Source organism: Punctularia strigosozonata (genome assembly GCF_000264995.1).
Source record: "Punctularia strigosozonata HHB-11173 SS5 unplaced genomic scaffold PUNSTscaffold_5, whole genome shotgun sequence".
NCBI classification, from domain to species: Eukaryota; Fungi; Basidiomycota; class Agaricomycetes; order Corticiales; family Punctulariaceae; genus Punctularia; species Punctularia strigosozonata.
Window position 1 is genome coordinate 983,087 of NW_006767437.1, and position 15,017 is coordinate 998,103.

At 55.5% G+C, this 15,017-nt stretch overlaps 6 protein-coding genes across 6 annotated transcripts in view; 3 read left to right on the top strand and 3 right to left on the bottom strand.

The window, feature by feature from the left end:
• Window positions 1-79: 79 nt before the first annotated feature.
• Window positions 80-1,395, bottom strand: PUNSTDRAFT_133486 (uncharacterized protein; the record flags this gene model as incomplete). The annotated part of the gene is made up of 5 exons (XM_007382919.1): window positions 80-406; window positions 451-563; window positions 623-1,047; window positions 1,107-1,258; window positions 1,318-1,395. 5 exons carry the CDS (start codon window positions 1,393-1,395, stop codon window positions 80-82), a joined length of 1,095 nt encoding a protein of 364 aa, XP_007382981.1.
• A 2,510-nt stretch (window positions 1,396-3,905) lies between these two features.
• Window positions 3,906-4,373, bottom strand: PUNSTDRAFT_22366 (uncharacterized protein; the record flags this gene model as incomplete). The annotated part of the gene is made up of 1 exon (XM_007382920.1): window positions 3,906-4,373. A coding segment is annotated over one exon (468 nt), but the record flags the coding sequence as incomplete, so codon positions are not given.
• A 1,751-nt stretch (window positions 4,374-6,124) lies between these two features.
• On the top strand, window positions 6,125-7,323 carry PUNSTDRAFT_143178 (uncharacterized protein). Its single transcript, XM_007382921.1, has 3 exons — window positions 6,125-6,584; window positions 6,660-6,770; window positions 6,845-7,323. Exons 1-3 carry the CDS (start codon window positions 6,305-6,307, stop codon window positions 7,135-7,137), a joined length of 684 nt encoding a protein of 227 aa, XP_007382983.1. The 5' UTR covers window positions 6,125-6,304; the 3' UTR covers window positions 7,138-7,323.
• Window positions 7,324-7,638: 315 nt separating this feature from the next.
• Window positions 7,639-10,906, top strand: PUNSTDRAFT_143179 (uncharacterized protein; the record flags this gene model as incomplete). The annotated part of the gene is made up of 5 exons (XM_007382922.1): window positions 7,639-7,696; window positions 7,762-8,607; window positions 8,669-8,790; window positions 8,844-9,071; window positions 9,125-10,906. The coding sequence occupies 5 exons, from the start codon at window positions 7,639-7,641 to the stop codon at window positions 9,167-9,169; spliced, it is 1,299 nt and encodes a 432-aa protein (XP_007382984.1). The 3' UTR covers window positions 9,170-10,906.
• A 127-nt stretch (window positions 10,907-11,033) lies between these two features.
• On the top strand, window positions 11,034-12,082 carry PUNSTDRAFT_133491 (uncharacterized protein; the record flags this gene model as incomplete). Its single annotated transcript, XM_007382923.1, has 2 exons — window positions 11,034-11,657; window positions 11,708-12,082. 2 exons carry the CDS (start codon window positions 11,034-11,036, stop codon window positions 12,080-12,082), a joined length of 999 nt encoding a protein of 332 aa, XP_007382985.1.
• A 409-nt stretch (window positions 12,083-12,491) lies between these two features.
• PUNSTDRAFT_113119 (MFS general substrate transporter) overlaps window positions 12,492-15,017 on the bottom strand; it is a gene marked incomplete at both ends in the record, with an annotated part of 6,253 nt that continues 3,727 nt past the window's right edge. The window contains 7 exons of the mRNA XM_007382924.1: window positions 12,492-12,833; window positions 12,890-13,099; window positions 13,589-13,764; window positions 14,035-14,183; window positions 14,232-14,343; window positions 14,405-14,484; window positions 14,536-14,598. Coding sequence (XP_007382986.1) covers window positions 12,492-12,833; window positions 12,890-13,099; window positions 13,589-13,764; window positions 14,035-14,183; window positions 14,232-14,343; window positions 14,405-14,484; window positions 14,536-14,598 — 1,132 coding nt within the window. The remainder of the gene's footprint in view (window positions 12,834-12,889; window positions 13,100-13,588; window positions 13,765-14,034; window positions 14,184-14,231; window positions 14,344-14,404; window positions 14,485-14,535; window positions 14,599-15,017) is intronic.

The window sequence follows — 15,017 nt, forward strand, 5'->3', positions numbered from 1 at the left end:
GTCCGCTGCGGCGGTGTCAGGTGCGCTGAGCTATTGGGCGAGACGTGGGGAAACGATCGTTGCTGTCCGGTCTCGCAGCTTAATTAAGCGAGAAGGCGTAGGCATTCTGGACCCCTGAGGCGGAGGACGTAGATCTTGAGTGCGAGATGAAGCACACCCCGGCTGTAAATGTAAAGGGCAGCGCAGAAGCCACCCTATCGATAAGTGCAGCGATGGGAGTGCGGTCGGATTGTTCGGCGTAGCAAGGAGGGAAAGCGACAGTACGCAACGATAAGACCGGAGGAGGAGAGGAGGTCGGTTCGGGCGGGATAGAGAGCGAGACTTGGGAGGCGGAGGTAGGCTGGAAGGGTGGCGGAACGGTCACGGAGGCGAGCGTATTGTGGTGCGCGGAAACTGGGGTTGACGTCTATGGTCAAGTTGCATGCGTCTATAGGGTATCGCGAACCTTACCAAGGGGTGGCGAATTTGAATGCTCTCAAGTAACGGCTCAAGTAGAAGAGCACGGGCTTTGACATCGCGAGCCATGTGCGCTGGAGGTTTGAGTGGTATGCGATAAGTGGGATCTGCAGAGGGTTTCAGTTCCCGGAATCGGTGAGGTGCACGAAGGAGGCTTGGAGCTTACCATCGCACTGGCGCGTCTTCCATGGACACAGGTCCTTGTGCATCAACGCGAGTTGCAACCTTTGTTTTCGACGAGCCGCATCCCAAGACAGACCTTCGGGACCAGCGACGACCCAGGACGCGCCGCGGAAGTCGCACACCAGCCGGTCCTTCTTCACGCCGTCGCTCGTCCAGCCGCGCTTCGCCGCGGCAACGGCGTCGATCGCAAGAGGCTTGTTGCCGTAGGTAGAGAACTTGAAGGTGCCAAGACGGCAGATGAAGGAGGGCACGGAGGAGGGCGAGAACTCTTTCCCTGGTAGGGAGGTTGTTTGGCTGCTACTGGCGATGGCCGGGGCTTTCTTGCGACGCGATGCGGTGCGGGAGAGGAAGGCGGAGCGGTGAGGAGCTTTTACGAGCGCCTCTGACTTAAGCGAGAGACTACTCGTCCTGTACAGGGCGTCAGTAAGGCGGTTCAAGCAGTGCATGGAGTGCTGAACGCGACTGACGCAGCGCGCGGCTCTTTCGTCTTTATGCCATACTTGGCGAGAGTCGTGTATATCGACCGTGTACCATGATGGCGTTGTGAAGGCGGCGAGAGGTCGGAGGTTGAGGGCCCGATGGCCTCGTCGAGGGTGTGGATGGCGTCGGCGATGTTGCGCTGCACAGTGGGCCAGCGTATGAGCGACGGATGTCTGAGACGAAAGATGTGCGACGTACCTTGCGCGACGCATCTGAGCTGACTGGTTCATTCTGTGAGGTGGATGGTGTTGCGAGGGCGGCGGTGATGGCGCTCATGAGGACAGACCGTCCGTCGGCGGAGGACTCAGTCACTCATGATCAGTCGAGGCTGGAGAGGGAAGAAGACGCCAGTGGGCCGTGGCGGTGATACAATAAGGTCAAGCGCCCGGATGGCTTTCTGGCTCTCGCTCTCATCGTCAAGCTCGGCGTCAGAGTAGTGACGCAGTATTCTGTAGGTTCTGAGCATGAACAGCTCCGCGCACGGTTGGGGGTTGATATAATTACAGTAGACCGACTCAGTGCTCTGTAGGACTGGCTCAGCGTTCTGTTGCGCTATGAACGCTCTCTTGCTATATATCGTGCACACCGTCGACACTATGGGATCAATTCGACAGACGAGTCTGATACCGCTCAATCTCGCTGACCGCCGTACATCGGTGTCCCGCTATTCGTGTCCTCCTTCTGACGACGACCCTGCACCGTCCGCGTGTCCCACCTCCAGAGTTCGATCGCCGCTGCGTTTGACCTCTGCCTGCGCCGCAGCACTATCTTTGGCGCTATCCTGTTCGCCGCTGCCGTCCTGGCGTTCGACGTCATGCGTCAGTGGATCTTGGATCGACGTAGAGACTGGGGTGTGGGCCGGGCCACTATCCAACGTATCCTCCGCATCCTCCGCATCCTGTCTGTCCGACGCAGGCAGTGTCGGCACATTGGCACACTCGACGTTGCGCCCCATTTTGCTACTCTCTTCCTCTGTGAAAGTAGGTGAAGCGTTGCCTTCGGCTGTGATCATCTCGGGGGCGTCAAGGGGAATCCGTTGGCCATGAGAAGGCGAGGGTTCGTCAAGAATGTTCTGCTTTCCAGTTCCGGGCTCTCGCGTCTCGATCCGGATCGAGCCAGAGTCGGTTCCCGGCGCACGAAGGATCATGGAAGTCGAGGGTGCGTTTGATGCATCTTGCTCGTGATTGGCTTGCGTACCACCGCGGTCGCTCTTGTACGAAGCGGCTTCGTTGACGGGTTCCGTACCGAGATACGACCTAGATACGGACTTCCGACCAGAGTTCGAATGTAACAGGACATCATGAGGCGGATCCGATGAAGGGCGGGCCTCCCCTCCGTCGTCTGGTGTGGGCTGAATATCGAAGTGCTTGTATACATCATTTGCACTGTTCCAGCGGCCACCCCAAAAATGTTTCCCACTGATGAATGCACTGATGATTCTCTCATCCGCGAGGGAGTTGCGTCGGTGAGCCTCCAAAATGAACTTTGCGACCTTTCTTGAACAATCGGGGGCGTTGCCGGAATGGTGTCCCAGGAAGCAGACTATATCCTCCCAGTCCACCCTCAAGTCTTCTGCAGCAACAGGCTGTCCATTGCCAGGCTCTGTCCATAGCGAGAGCGCCTCTACCAAACGGTCACCAAACACACTCATAGCCGTGCTCCAGCGTTGGGAGCCTGTCCATGCATGGGTGACCACGGACACCGCCGCCCAGAATCGGAGACGATGCAATGGATCCGTCCGAAACGCGGCACGGTCATAGCATGAACATGCAAGCTCAAGCATGTCAGTCATTTCTTCCGGCTCTGCGAACATCCAGTCAGCCTTGCTATCGCCACAGGAAATGTATACATGCACCATGCCATAAGTACGGCATGCGACTCCCAAGTGCATGAACGAAAGTAAAAATCTTCATATTCACGCGGCTTGCCAGCGGGGACAGGTTGGAGTTTGCGAGGGTTTTGAGAAGGAAGACCATGCATGGGCCACTGAAACTACGATTCATTCTTGCAATTAAGGTCACCATGACCAGTGAGTTGGCAGAGAGGTCAGAATAATAGTAAATTTTGATAATCAAATCACGGAGGAGCATATCGAGACCGGATTTGAGTAGTTCGAGTATGAGCGAAATTTGGGTGTCGTTGAAGGATGTCAGCGAATCAAAGGCACGATAAAGTTTGTCGTAGTTGATTGTGATGGTTTCCTGGGCATCGTTGTATTTGCACTCCTTGTCGAGTACATCGAGCGCCGTTATTTTAGATCCGACACACGGCATCCCTAACAGCTCGGAGATGGCCTTCCAGTATGCACGCAGACATCGCTCCGACGTTACACCCCAAGAATCGTCAAGTGGTTGGAGGGCAGAACGGGTGCGCACGCGCGGTCCTGGTGAATCGGAGATGCATTGCTTGATCACACTGTCTCTGGGTTCCTCATGCGATGCAAGCCACAGCAGCGAGTGGATTTGAGTTGCGATGCTGCTCTCTGAGTCACGTCCGAAGCGCCGCAAGGCGAGATCGCGATGATCCCATCCGTCAAATGAATATAGATCGGCATGTTTGTCTGAACAATAGTCACAGAAGGCTTTCACGGTCTTGAGCCAAGCCGGCCACTGCAGATTGTACATGAATAGCATGAATCTGTAGAGAAGGGCATAGAGAGGGCGCAGAATAGGGAGTAGCATCCATCCAAAGGGTGTCTTGTATGGACAAGTCTCGAAAAATAGCGGTAGCAATACGGTGAGCGTTGCCAGGAGTGTGGTCAGGCCAGCGGCAGCGCAGCACATCCCAGCTACAGCGGTGTCGATGGGCCAAAGTAGAGTGACAAGTCCGCCGAAAAACAGCACAACCGCGAGCTGCAAAAGGCCAGGAACCAAGGTCACGATAGTGGGGACTTTCCACGTCTGAAAGGCATCGTAGCGGAACTTCCGAAGCTGTATGGCATGCTGGACGGGGGAGACGTTGGGCCACGCCATGTATTCGCGAAGCCATTGCTTCACGAATATGCCGAGGAGAGCAGAGGCAAGGGCGAGGATGAGGCTAAGGAACCAGAGCGCGTTGATCGCGACCACGTGGGAATCGGCCTGAAAGGACATGTTGAGCGGATCGACGGACGCAGGTGCGGCTTGGTTCAAGGAGATCTGCTGGAGCTGGAGAGATATGTTCGATAGGAGTTGGACGGAGAGCTGAGTGTTGTCCGGCTGCAGTTGCGTGTATACTTCGACGAGGAAGGCGGTGAGCACCGCAGAAAACAGACCCGCCTAATACACACGTTACTTCAATAAGCGCGGAAATGGACGAGAATAAAGCGTACGAAGATGAGGAGGTTATCGATATCCTGCGAGTAGCCCTTGATCATTTCCTGATCGTACAGTTGCAGTCGTTTGTATACGTAGTCCCATCCCGTGGCATCAGATGTCGCCGCCTTCGCTTGCGCGGGCTGTCGGGGCGTCGCATCTCAGTAACCATGCGGCCTTATTTATGAATGTCGTGTCTTACGTTCGCCTTGAGGTCGTGTGTGGACGGCGGCTCGTTGCGATGGCCAGCTGCATCGGCTCCGTTTCTAGTTGCGAAGCCTCGTTCTGCCTCCACCGACCTGACAGCTTCATCGTGAGCATCTCCTCCTCGAGTCGAGGATTGGTCATTGCCAGCATTCGGCACTGATTCGTCCTGCGGTGAATAGCTCAGCGACCGCTCGCTTGTAGAGTCGACCCAGATCTCGTCTCACCTGAAGCCCGGGTTCCTCTCTGGACCCGCGTCCTTCTTCGACGCTAGCCAATTCGATGGAGGTCCGTCGTGATGCCATGCAAGAGCGGGTTGAACACGTGTAGACGGTATGCGTAGGGAGAGGAGGGAGTAGCACGAGGGCGGCGGGCAAGCGGCGATAGGTGCTTTATAGCTTCGTGCCGTGGGCGCTTCTATTACACCGAGCGAAGCTTCATATGAATTAGCCCAAGATAGCGTACGGTTTCGCACAGCGTATGCGTGTTGACAACGTGTGTCCGCACTACATCCCGACAATAGGGCACATAACCCCCTTCAAACCTTCATTGATCAAATTTAGACGCTGTACCCACAAGTTTGATCTCGCCCACGTTGTTGATAGCGGCGTCCAGGAGACTGTCGTCGTCTGCGTCGCGTTGGTGAGCCAAACCCAGTTAGGGGTAGGAAAGTCGTCCCACTCACCAGTAAGCTCCATCGTAGTAAATTGGAACGGACACACAGTGTTCACGCCCATCAACACGCCATCGCACCTCGTAGGAAGAACTGGCTTGGTGTGAACACGCAGTATTGTTCGCCGACAGTTGTTGAGACCATCGACGGATATCGACCACTTCGTCTCAGTGGTTGATTCCGCATCTGTCGAGCAGATCAGGAACTCCTTAAAAATGACGTTCCTGGATATGAGCCTTGTTCGAGTTACGATTGAACCTTCAGAACCCACCTTCCCGGCCTCAGACGGTATCCAACAAGAAACCTCCTCGGCTTTGGTCTCGACAACATATTCAGGAAGCCTTTGGCCATCAGCATGCTCGATCCAAGCTGAGAACTCCCTGAAGGTAGGCATTATGATAGGCTTGAACTGGTACAGGTTAAGTGACAACGGAAGTCGTGAGCGATGCGCGTCGCGTCGAACTTGCACATGAATCGTACGAGCTTTACAATGTCTCGACCATCCGAAATGCTGTTACATGAATACGAGTCGCCAGGGGGCGAACAAAGCGGGTCGTAGCTAGGTCTCGACATCGATCACGTCGATAACCAGCTACCACGCGCTGTCCTCGAGATCAACCTTCTCGTGTCTACCCTGAGATCTGAGAGCTTGCATGCCCACGGGCCGACACAACTTGTCCAGATCCTCGGCATAGTGATATATATGGATTGCAAGGTGTACGGCAAGGGGTTTGAAATGATGAGGTAGGTCTGCCTTCGTCTTCGTCTTCGTCGCTCCGAATTGGTTAGCCTTTTCTGGCGGCAACTGATATCTCGCTCATAGCGAGTCCTGGTGCGAGGAATTGCCATTGCACGGGGAGCGCCTCTTACATACAAGAAGATACACGCCGGGCTCTGGCCAAGCGCATAATCGACGGCGTCGTGAGGCTCGCGATATCTATCACCTGTCTCACCGTTACCTCGACCTTGCTATCTTCATCGCCGACACGATCAACCTTTCTTCCCCCCTCTCGCGATGGGCTCGCATGGCGTCTGGCAGCACTCGCGCAGCGGCCTCTACGACCTCCGCCTCGGCGCATCCGTCGAGATCCGCCTGAACGACTCGGACGGGGACGAGTCCACCTGGCCTGGAAACCCGGGTCGGCCGTCGACCGAACGCATCGTCAACGCCGATAACGAGGTGTACTACTACGAGCCGTGCGAGGGGAACGACGACGCGAGCAGGACGCGGCTAAAGCACTGGTACCACCTTATCGGCTCGTTCCTGGCCAAGGAGGTCGTCAACAAGGATGGGTGTGAGTAGCGGTTTTCTATTCTACCGACCGCATGCCCGTGTGCCGTTCGATACTCACCTTCGGCGTACCTTCTAGTCCACTTTGATCGCAACATTTGTTACTTGTACGCGTTTCCCGAGGGCTACAAACTCTACCTGCGCAAGAAGGGCCACAAGGACGCCCCGCGGATCGACCCCGTCCTCTTCGGTAAGGCGTTCGCGCCCGTCATCCCGCTCTCCCATCTCGCGGTTTCTCCTGATCCGTGCATGTATCTCTACCAGGACATAGCTCCACCTTCCGCTCCCCCGCCGAGTTCTTCATGCACGCCAAGTGGCTCGCCGAGGGCCGTCCCGTCAAATCCAACGGCAGGCCCGACTGCGGCTGCAAATACTGCAGCGGGACGAAGCAGAGCGTGATCTCGCAGCAACACTTGCACTACACTCCCGCCGGCAGCGGCCCGCGGGCAGAGTCGGGAGGGCGCGCCGCGAGGCTGTTGAACCCGGGGAGGAGGCGATCGCGATCAAGCGGGACCGGGCCCATGATGGCGAAGGATTACCGGGTGTACGACCAGTAGTGACGGCGGGCGTCGTCCCAGGTGGGGTTACGGCTATGTCTGACGACCGGCCGCTTTCTTCGTCGCTTTTGCGCGTGGTCATTCCGCTTATCCATCCGCTTTTACGTGATCATGCTGGATTTCATCGCTATGAGTATCAGGGATTAGATACCGATTTCAATGTATGTAACATCTTGTAGTATCAATAACGTCTTCTATTCGTTGTGCCGATGCGACGAACAAGATCATGACTTATCATCACCCAAGCGCTTTCTGCTCCGACTCGCGCGGGACCAGAAAGCGCGTGTATGGTCTCGGGTGGAATGACGTCATTCTCCATGTCTTCTTGCAGTGCAGCCCGGGTCGATCAGCCTCGAGGCTCGCGGGTTCAGGCCGGGAGGCGGAGGGACGATCAGGAGCTCCACCTCCCTATTCCGCCACGCGTCATCCCCAGCCAGCCAATTCGCATAAATGGACTCGAATTCCAATGCAGAAAGACCAAATATTCCTTCATCCACTTGCATGCTCGTCGAAGCCGTCCTGCCCACCCCCTCCAGCGAAAAGTCAGTTTATTACGACGGTATGTTCGTCTTCCCCGCTTCGGCGGCCTAGAGGAGATAATCGTGAGCTGACGATGCGTTGCAGCACCAATGGCCATCTTCAACAACCCCTTCTCGTCGTCCAACAAGGAGTCGTCGGCGTTGCAAGAGCCCGAGCAACACGTTGCGATGCCCACACCGGAGACTCATCAGCCCATCCCTGGCACATACGAGCAGCCCGGTGGTGTCCACCAAGAGCCCGCAGCCCCCTCCCAAATCGTCCCATCCCTGATCCCTGCTCACGAAGATAAAGTCGTCGCGACCCCAACTGGACCCATCGATGCCGCGGTGCCGGAGCCTCCCAAGTCTAAACATGACAGCACACTCCTCCCGCCCCCTGAGAAATCCTCGCCCGTCCCACCCACGACCTCCGCGAAGAAAACGTCCAACTCGCCCATCACCGGCAACGAGCCCCTCAGCCGGGACTACCCTCAGGTCTCGAAGGCTAGCTCTGTCGCCGAGAGCTCCTCCCGCGACATGCCATCCATCCGCCGCATCGTAGCGCCCGGGGACAGCGACTCCGAAACGGAAGCCTCCGACGCCCGCGCCGCAACCCTCCGCCGCCACAAGAGCGCCAAGAGCGCCAAAAGCCGGCGTTCGAGCGCGCCTCCCTCGCGCCTGGCTGCCGCATCTGCGTTCAGCGACTCCTCGGATGAGGAACGCCTTGCGAGATCCCGCTCATTGGGGCAACGCTCCCGTCGCGCCAGCACGGTTCGCACTTCGCGCACGAACGCGAGCTCGCTCAACGGTGGCACGTTCGCCAACGGTGCTGGCATGATCGGCCCGAACGCGGAACTGGACGAGGATACGCGCTCTGTGTTCCGCGAGCGCTCGGCGAGCGTGTCGCGCAGCCTAAGTCAGAAGCAGCACAAAAAGCTTGTGAAAGAGGAAGGTGAAAAACCCCATTCGGACGATTCGTACAATGACGCTGTGCTGACGAAGCACCGGTATAGCCAAAGAGGGAAAGAGGCTTTCCAAGATAATCCAGCGGGAGGCCAAGGATGAGAAGAAGGCGCTCGCTATCGCGATGAAGGAGCTTGCAGAGTTGCAGAAGATGCAGGGTTCCGCCATTAAGGTATGTTCTGATGTAGTTCATCAGCGAGCAATGCCTCTGACACTCGCCCGCAGGATGATGAGAAGGCGCACCATGCACATGCTAAGGCGATGAAGGCCGCGCACAAGGAAGAGCTTCAGTGGCTCGAAGCTCAGCGTCGGCACGAGTTGATGCAGACCGAGCTCCGTATCAAGGCAGAGGCGTACGAGGCAAGCCGGCAACACGCGCAGCGCATCACGGAGCTCGTACAAGAGAAAAACCGCGAGGTCGAGCTGTTGAGGCTTCAGAAGGGTGCTGACAACGTGAGTGTTGCAAATCTTAGCACAGTAAACTTTTCCTGACCGCGAACGTCTAGCGCGAGCGAGAGGCAAGGATTGCGGTGTTGAAGGGCAAGGCATGAGTAGATGCCCGCGTGTTCACTTATCCCCGGTATTGTGTTCTCGATTCGTGCTTCAATGTTCACTCTGTATGACCAGCCATTTCCATTGTATATCAGCAAATATCACCTGGTTTACCGCACTTGGAAACGTTGAATGAGTAAGAAGCATAGCCAATAGCGTACCCAGGAGAGAATGCCACAACGCCACACGCAGGGAGTTCGACAATCAAACAATAGCCCGTGATCGGTATAAAAACCAACTCCTTGCTACCTGTCCGCCACGCTCTCTTCCGTCCCATTCTGTCTCATACCCACGAAGGAAGGCATGGTTCGCAGTATCGACACTCTGCCTCTCGAAGTGCTGGACATCATCTTTTGGATGGTATGCACGGACGGTGGCCCCATGGGCGCGGTCCTCTCCGGCGTCTCAAAGTTCGTGCGCGCCGCCTCCGCCCGCGCCAGGTTCCACACAACGATTGTCAACGGAGAAGTGCAGGTCAAGCGCCTCGCCGAGGAGCTCGCCCGTCCGGACCGCGCATACGATTTCAACGTCCGGCACCTGCTCATCTTCGCCAAACGTACGTCGACGGTCCATGTGTGCGATGACTATGGAACCGTGCCCCGGCCGGCGAACTCGATTGACGGCGGCAGGCCGTTCTCGTCCCTCGAGCTCTCCATCCAACAGATCCTCCGAAGCGCAGCGCCGACGGTGCGCAACTTGATGGTGTTCGCTCCCATGCTCGATTTCGTCAGGTTGCAGCAGGACGTCGCGTTCGCGCAGCTCAGCGACCTTACCTTACATTCCCACTCGCTCAATCATCCGCCTGTCCCTGGCCGTCCCGAAGCCGCCGAAGGCATCGCCTCGACCCTCGTTCTGTCCACCGTGCACCGCCTACACCTATGCCAGGTGGGCTTCGAGTCCGGTCGCCACAGCGGCAACTACGTCGCGGTATTTCAGACCGTGCACGCCTCTTTTCCGTCCATCGAGTATCTGAGGCTCAGCGGTCTCGGACCGAGCGAGAGCAACCTCCTCGCGGCCCTACGCGTTTACTTCAGGATCCCAAAGGAGGCCATCAAGACCGACGTCGGCCTCACCGCGACCTTGAAGCGGTGGCTCATCGGATCCGCCAGCGACGGTCTCTTGAACGCGGAGGTGAAAGCACTCTGCGGGATCATGAAGACGCTAAAGAGGTTGTACCTCCAGCGCACCCGGCGTAACGACGAGGGTTCCGAGCCGCAAGATGCGTTACGGTGGTTGCTTCGACGTGACGGCGTGAAGGGCAGCGGCAAGGCGCTGCTGCTCCCAAAGGAAGTGGTCGTGCATCTCGGGTTTTTCGCCGCCGAGATGTGGTATGACTGTGCTCTCGGATTTGAGACGTGCTACATGGACCGGGAAAAGGCGCTGTACGAGTGGGCCCGTCAAGTGCATAAGGGTGAGTTGAAACCGGTGAAGGCGAACGGCGAGGTCGATGGCGTTCCGGTGATCATCAAGGGAAGAGTTTCCTCCTGGAGATACAAGGAAATACGCTGCCTTGGCTCGTGAATCAGTGTCGTCGAAAGTTCACGGTGTTCCGGAACATCCGTTGCAATACTCAAGAGAAATGTAAATGCACTTTCTGACTGGAAAGTTCTGGTTTGACGGATATGTAGCACCGCTAGTCTCTGGTATATCGCGAGATCATGAAGGGATTATGAGTAGTGATTTGCAGTGGAATAACAAGGACCGCCGAATTGGATGCTCTCTCCCTCATGTTGGCTTAGAATGCAAAGATTGACACGATATATCTAGGCACCTATGACCAAGGGGCGGACTGGTGCTGATACTATGCATCCACCTGATATAAAAACACTCGTTTCTGGGCTCCCTTGACCTCTCACCACCACCATGGCGAGGTTTCCCACGCCTCCGGGCTGGGGGGATGGGGAGGACACGATCCTCCCCTCGGATGACAACCCGGCCATGACACCTACGCATAAGTGTAACGGTGCGGCTCTGTCCGCACGCCTCCCGAGCCGTTGCCACACCCCTCGTTATACTACTTCCGGTCTCTATGGTCTCCTTGCTTACCGATTCCACACAACGATTGTCAACGGAGAAGTGCAGCTCAAGCGCCTCGCCGAGGAGCTCGCCCGTCCGGACCGTGCATACGATTTCAACGTCCGGCACCTGCTCATCTTCGCCAAACGTACGTCGACGGTCCATGTGTGCGATGACTATGGAACCGTGCCCCGGCCGGCGAACTCGATTGACAGCGGCAAGCCGTTCTCGTCCCTCGAGCTCTCCATCCAACAGATCCTACGAAGCGCAGCGCCGACGGTGCGCAACTTGATGGTATTCGCCCCCATGCTCGATTTCGTCAGGTTGCAGCAAGGCCTCGCGTTCACGCAGCTCAGCGACCTTACCTTACATTCCCACTCGCTCAATCATCCTCCCGTCCCTGGAAGTCTCGAAGCCGCCGAAGACATCGCCTCGACCCTGTCCACCGTGCACCGCCTGCACCTGTGCCAGGTGGGCTTCGAGTCCGGCGCCACAGCGGCAACTACGTCGCGGTATTTCAGACCGTGCACGCCTCTTTTCCGTCTATCGAGTACCTGCGGCTCAGCGGTTTCGGACCGAGCGAGAGCAATCTCCTCGCGGCCCTACGCGTTCACTTCAAGATCCTAAAGGATGCCGTCAAGACCGACGTCGGCCTCACCGCGACCATGAAGCAGTGGCTCATTGGATCCACCAGCAACGGTCTCTTGAACGCGGAGGTGAAAGCACTCTGCGGGATCATGAAGACGCTGAAGAGGTTTTACCTTCAGCGCAGCCGGCGTAACGACGTGGGTCCCGAGCCGCACGATGCGCTGCGGTGGTTGATGTGCTGCGACGACGTGGAGGATTCTGACAAGGTGCTGCTTCTCCCGAAGGTGGTGAAGACCCGAGATGCGTGAGCACTGCTCACGCATCTCGGGTCTTTCGCTAAAGCATTATGGCTCACCCATGCTCGGGAACCCGAGGGGTGCTTCAAGGATCAACAACGAACACAATGCATATTGGCCCGTCGAGTGCAAACGGGCAGAATAAAACCGGCGAGGGCGAACTACGAGGGGCATGACGTGCCGGTGATAGTTCAAGAGGGATTTTCCCCATTGCAACAGTAGTCAGTGTTGGTGGTAACCACGATACGCCGTCAAAACCCCAAGAATACAATCCAATCGACCTTGCAGCTGTATCATACAAGAGATATGCACTCGAGATCGGTATCGTCGTATATTTCAATACTCTAACGTGCAACACAACGGGACGGTGTCCGTGTTACAAACGCTTGCGAGCACGCATATCGGGAGAACAAATATCAACCTACAATGCACCATTCAGCTCAGGGATCTCCGCGCCCTTCTTCTCCGTCTCACGCATCGCCCAGTTCTCATCCTTCATGGTATGCAACGGAAGCCCCTTCATAGGTAGACTGAAAATTAATCCAACCCCTGCGACGGCAATGAGAAGCCTCCATACAGTCGCGAGCGACTCCGCGAAGGCATGGCGAGCTTGATCTTTCAATGGCTGTGGTAATGCGCGGATGATCGGAATGGCGGCATATGCAAGGTTGTTCAGTCCAGGAACATGACTCTCGAGGCCCTCTGGTAGCCGGCTACGAAGTTCATTCTGCAAGATAGTGCCTCCAATCGTGACGCCCCACGCCTGCGTGAAGGTGTTTAACGTTGGATAGCGTTCATATGATCATAGGCATCGCATACCTGAGCGAATGTGCGAAAGAACATGAAAAGTGCCAACGCCGGGGAATTCGATGTGATCGGCAGAGGAGCCAGAACAGGGAAGTAAGCGGCAGAAAAGATGATGCCTATCCCGGAGCCGGCGATGATCTGGTAGCCAATGGACGATGCTTTGGTCGTGGACTCCGTGACGGTGCTAATGAGGGCTACGCCGACAATAGAGTGGATTTGCAGCTGATATTTTGCTAAATCGTAGTACGCCTACGACGCCGGCATAATGTTTCTCACGGTCGACGTGTAGTGCGCCCGCAACGGTTGTGATATTTTCGAGCCTGTCCCTTAGTACAACTACTGCTCCACTGTACCTCCGAGTCCATGAATTGACTTTAGTTATGCCCAAACAAGAGAGTGATATCCTTCTGCCTGCTGTTCTTGCAGCTCTCAAGGCCCTTAGGCCGCCTCTTCCTCCACCTGGAGCCCTATCACTGGATGTCAACCCAGAAGTACTATCTGCAGACATCGCGTTCAAACTGAATTTCTAAGAACATGAATCACATCAAGTTATACACTACTCCTGGATGCTCCACCAGCTCCACTTGATACAACTAATGACGCTGTGTGATGTGCAGGCTGTCGACCGCAAGGGATGGACGTACAAAATGCAGTATGGGCGCTAGCGCCACATAATGTGACTTTCTTAATATTTACCAGGTGCAAATCCACTCTAATGATGAGGCACCATCCGATCCAGATTTGCGGGCGGTATCGCCTGAGCTTGGCGATGCTCACTCCCACAATTATGGAAACCGGGCCTGTCGAGAAGCATAATCCAAAGAGGTTGACCCCAGACCTCGTTGGTGAGGCATCCTTGCAGGCCTGATAATACACCGGAAGGTAGTCTGCGAGCGAAATCAGCGAGGACGACATGACATGTAAACAATTCACTTACATAAGAGCGTGATGGTTATGAAGGCGCAAAGCGATATCTGGATATATCTGAAGAGAACGTCATTACTAGACACAATCGATTGTCTAACGGGGGGGGGGGGTCACGTACCCACTCAAACTCGTGCGGTTCGATAGGAGATAGAACGGGACCTGCAGTCGGCATTAGTCGCGATCACTATCCGGAGTTGAGCCACACCATACCACGGGGCGATCGCAGAAACGCCATTCGTACACGCAAAAGAGGACGAGGCCCACAATTCCAAGGACGATCGGTACGACAACGTGAGCAGACCGCCAGCCGAAGACAACACCGCCCCAGGTCAATCCAATCACACAGGCACACGTCGACGCGATAACCAACGTGTTCCCGCTGAATGGTATCAGCTTCGAGGTCGTCATCGGTAACTCCGTAACTCACATCCAATCTAGACGAGCCAACGCAGACGGAATGGTGCCGGGGTCCGATCTATTGAGTTTGAGCGCGAATACTATGAACATTAACGCAATACCGCAGCCAGGAACATTGAGATCTGCGACAATGAAACAGTTTCAATGAAAGTACGCTGATGGTCATAGTTAATGAACGCGTACAGAAAATCCACCTCCACGTGGTATGGTGGGCCAAGGCGCCTCCGACGACTGGACCCAAGCCACCACCCAGTGCCCATATGCTGGTGTGGAAGTTATGATCATTCACCGCTATCGGTATACACAGTACTTACAGGCCGAATAGACCGTTATACGTTCCCCTCTCTTGCAGAGTGACGAGCATCAGGAAACACACCCTCTGGGAATTAGTATCATAAAGGGGGGGAATGTCAAGTAATTACTGGACTATCCATGCAGATAAAGCCATTTTGGGGCCTTTTACAGTATATAGGAACATATAGGAGCTAATAGGAGCACATAAGTACAAAAATGTGGATATCTGGAAGGTCCCCCTGAGCATTTGTCACAAAATGTTCACAAATATGTGGAATTTTATGAACTTTTTGGGCATATTTTGGTGATTTGTAACATCAATCATCTCTTCAATATGATATATTTTGGTTCAAATAACACCAGAAACCTCCAGACTTCATGTCACATCTTGTTAGATGTCTTCAGAATTTGGTCATGTGTACTATCCATTCATCAGGTATTATAATTACATTGTGCTGGAATCTGTATACATATGTATGATTCCATCTTCTTCTAATTGTGT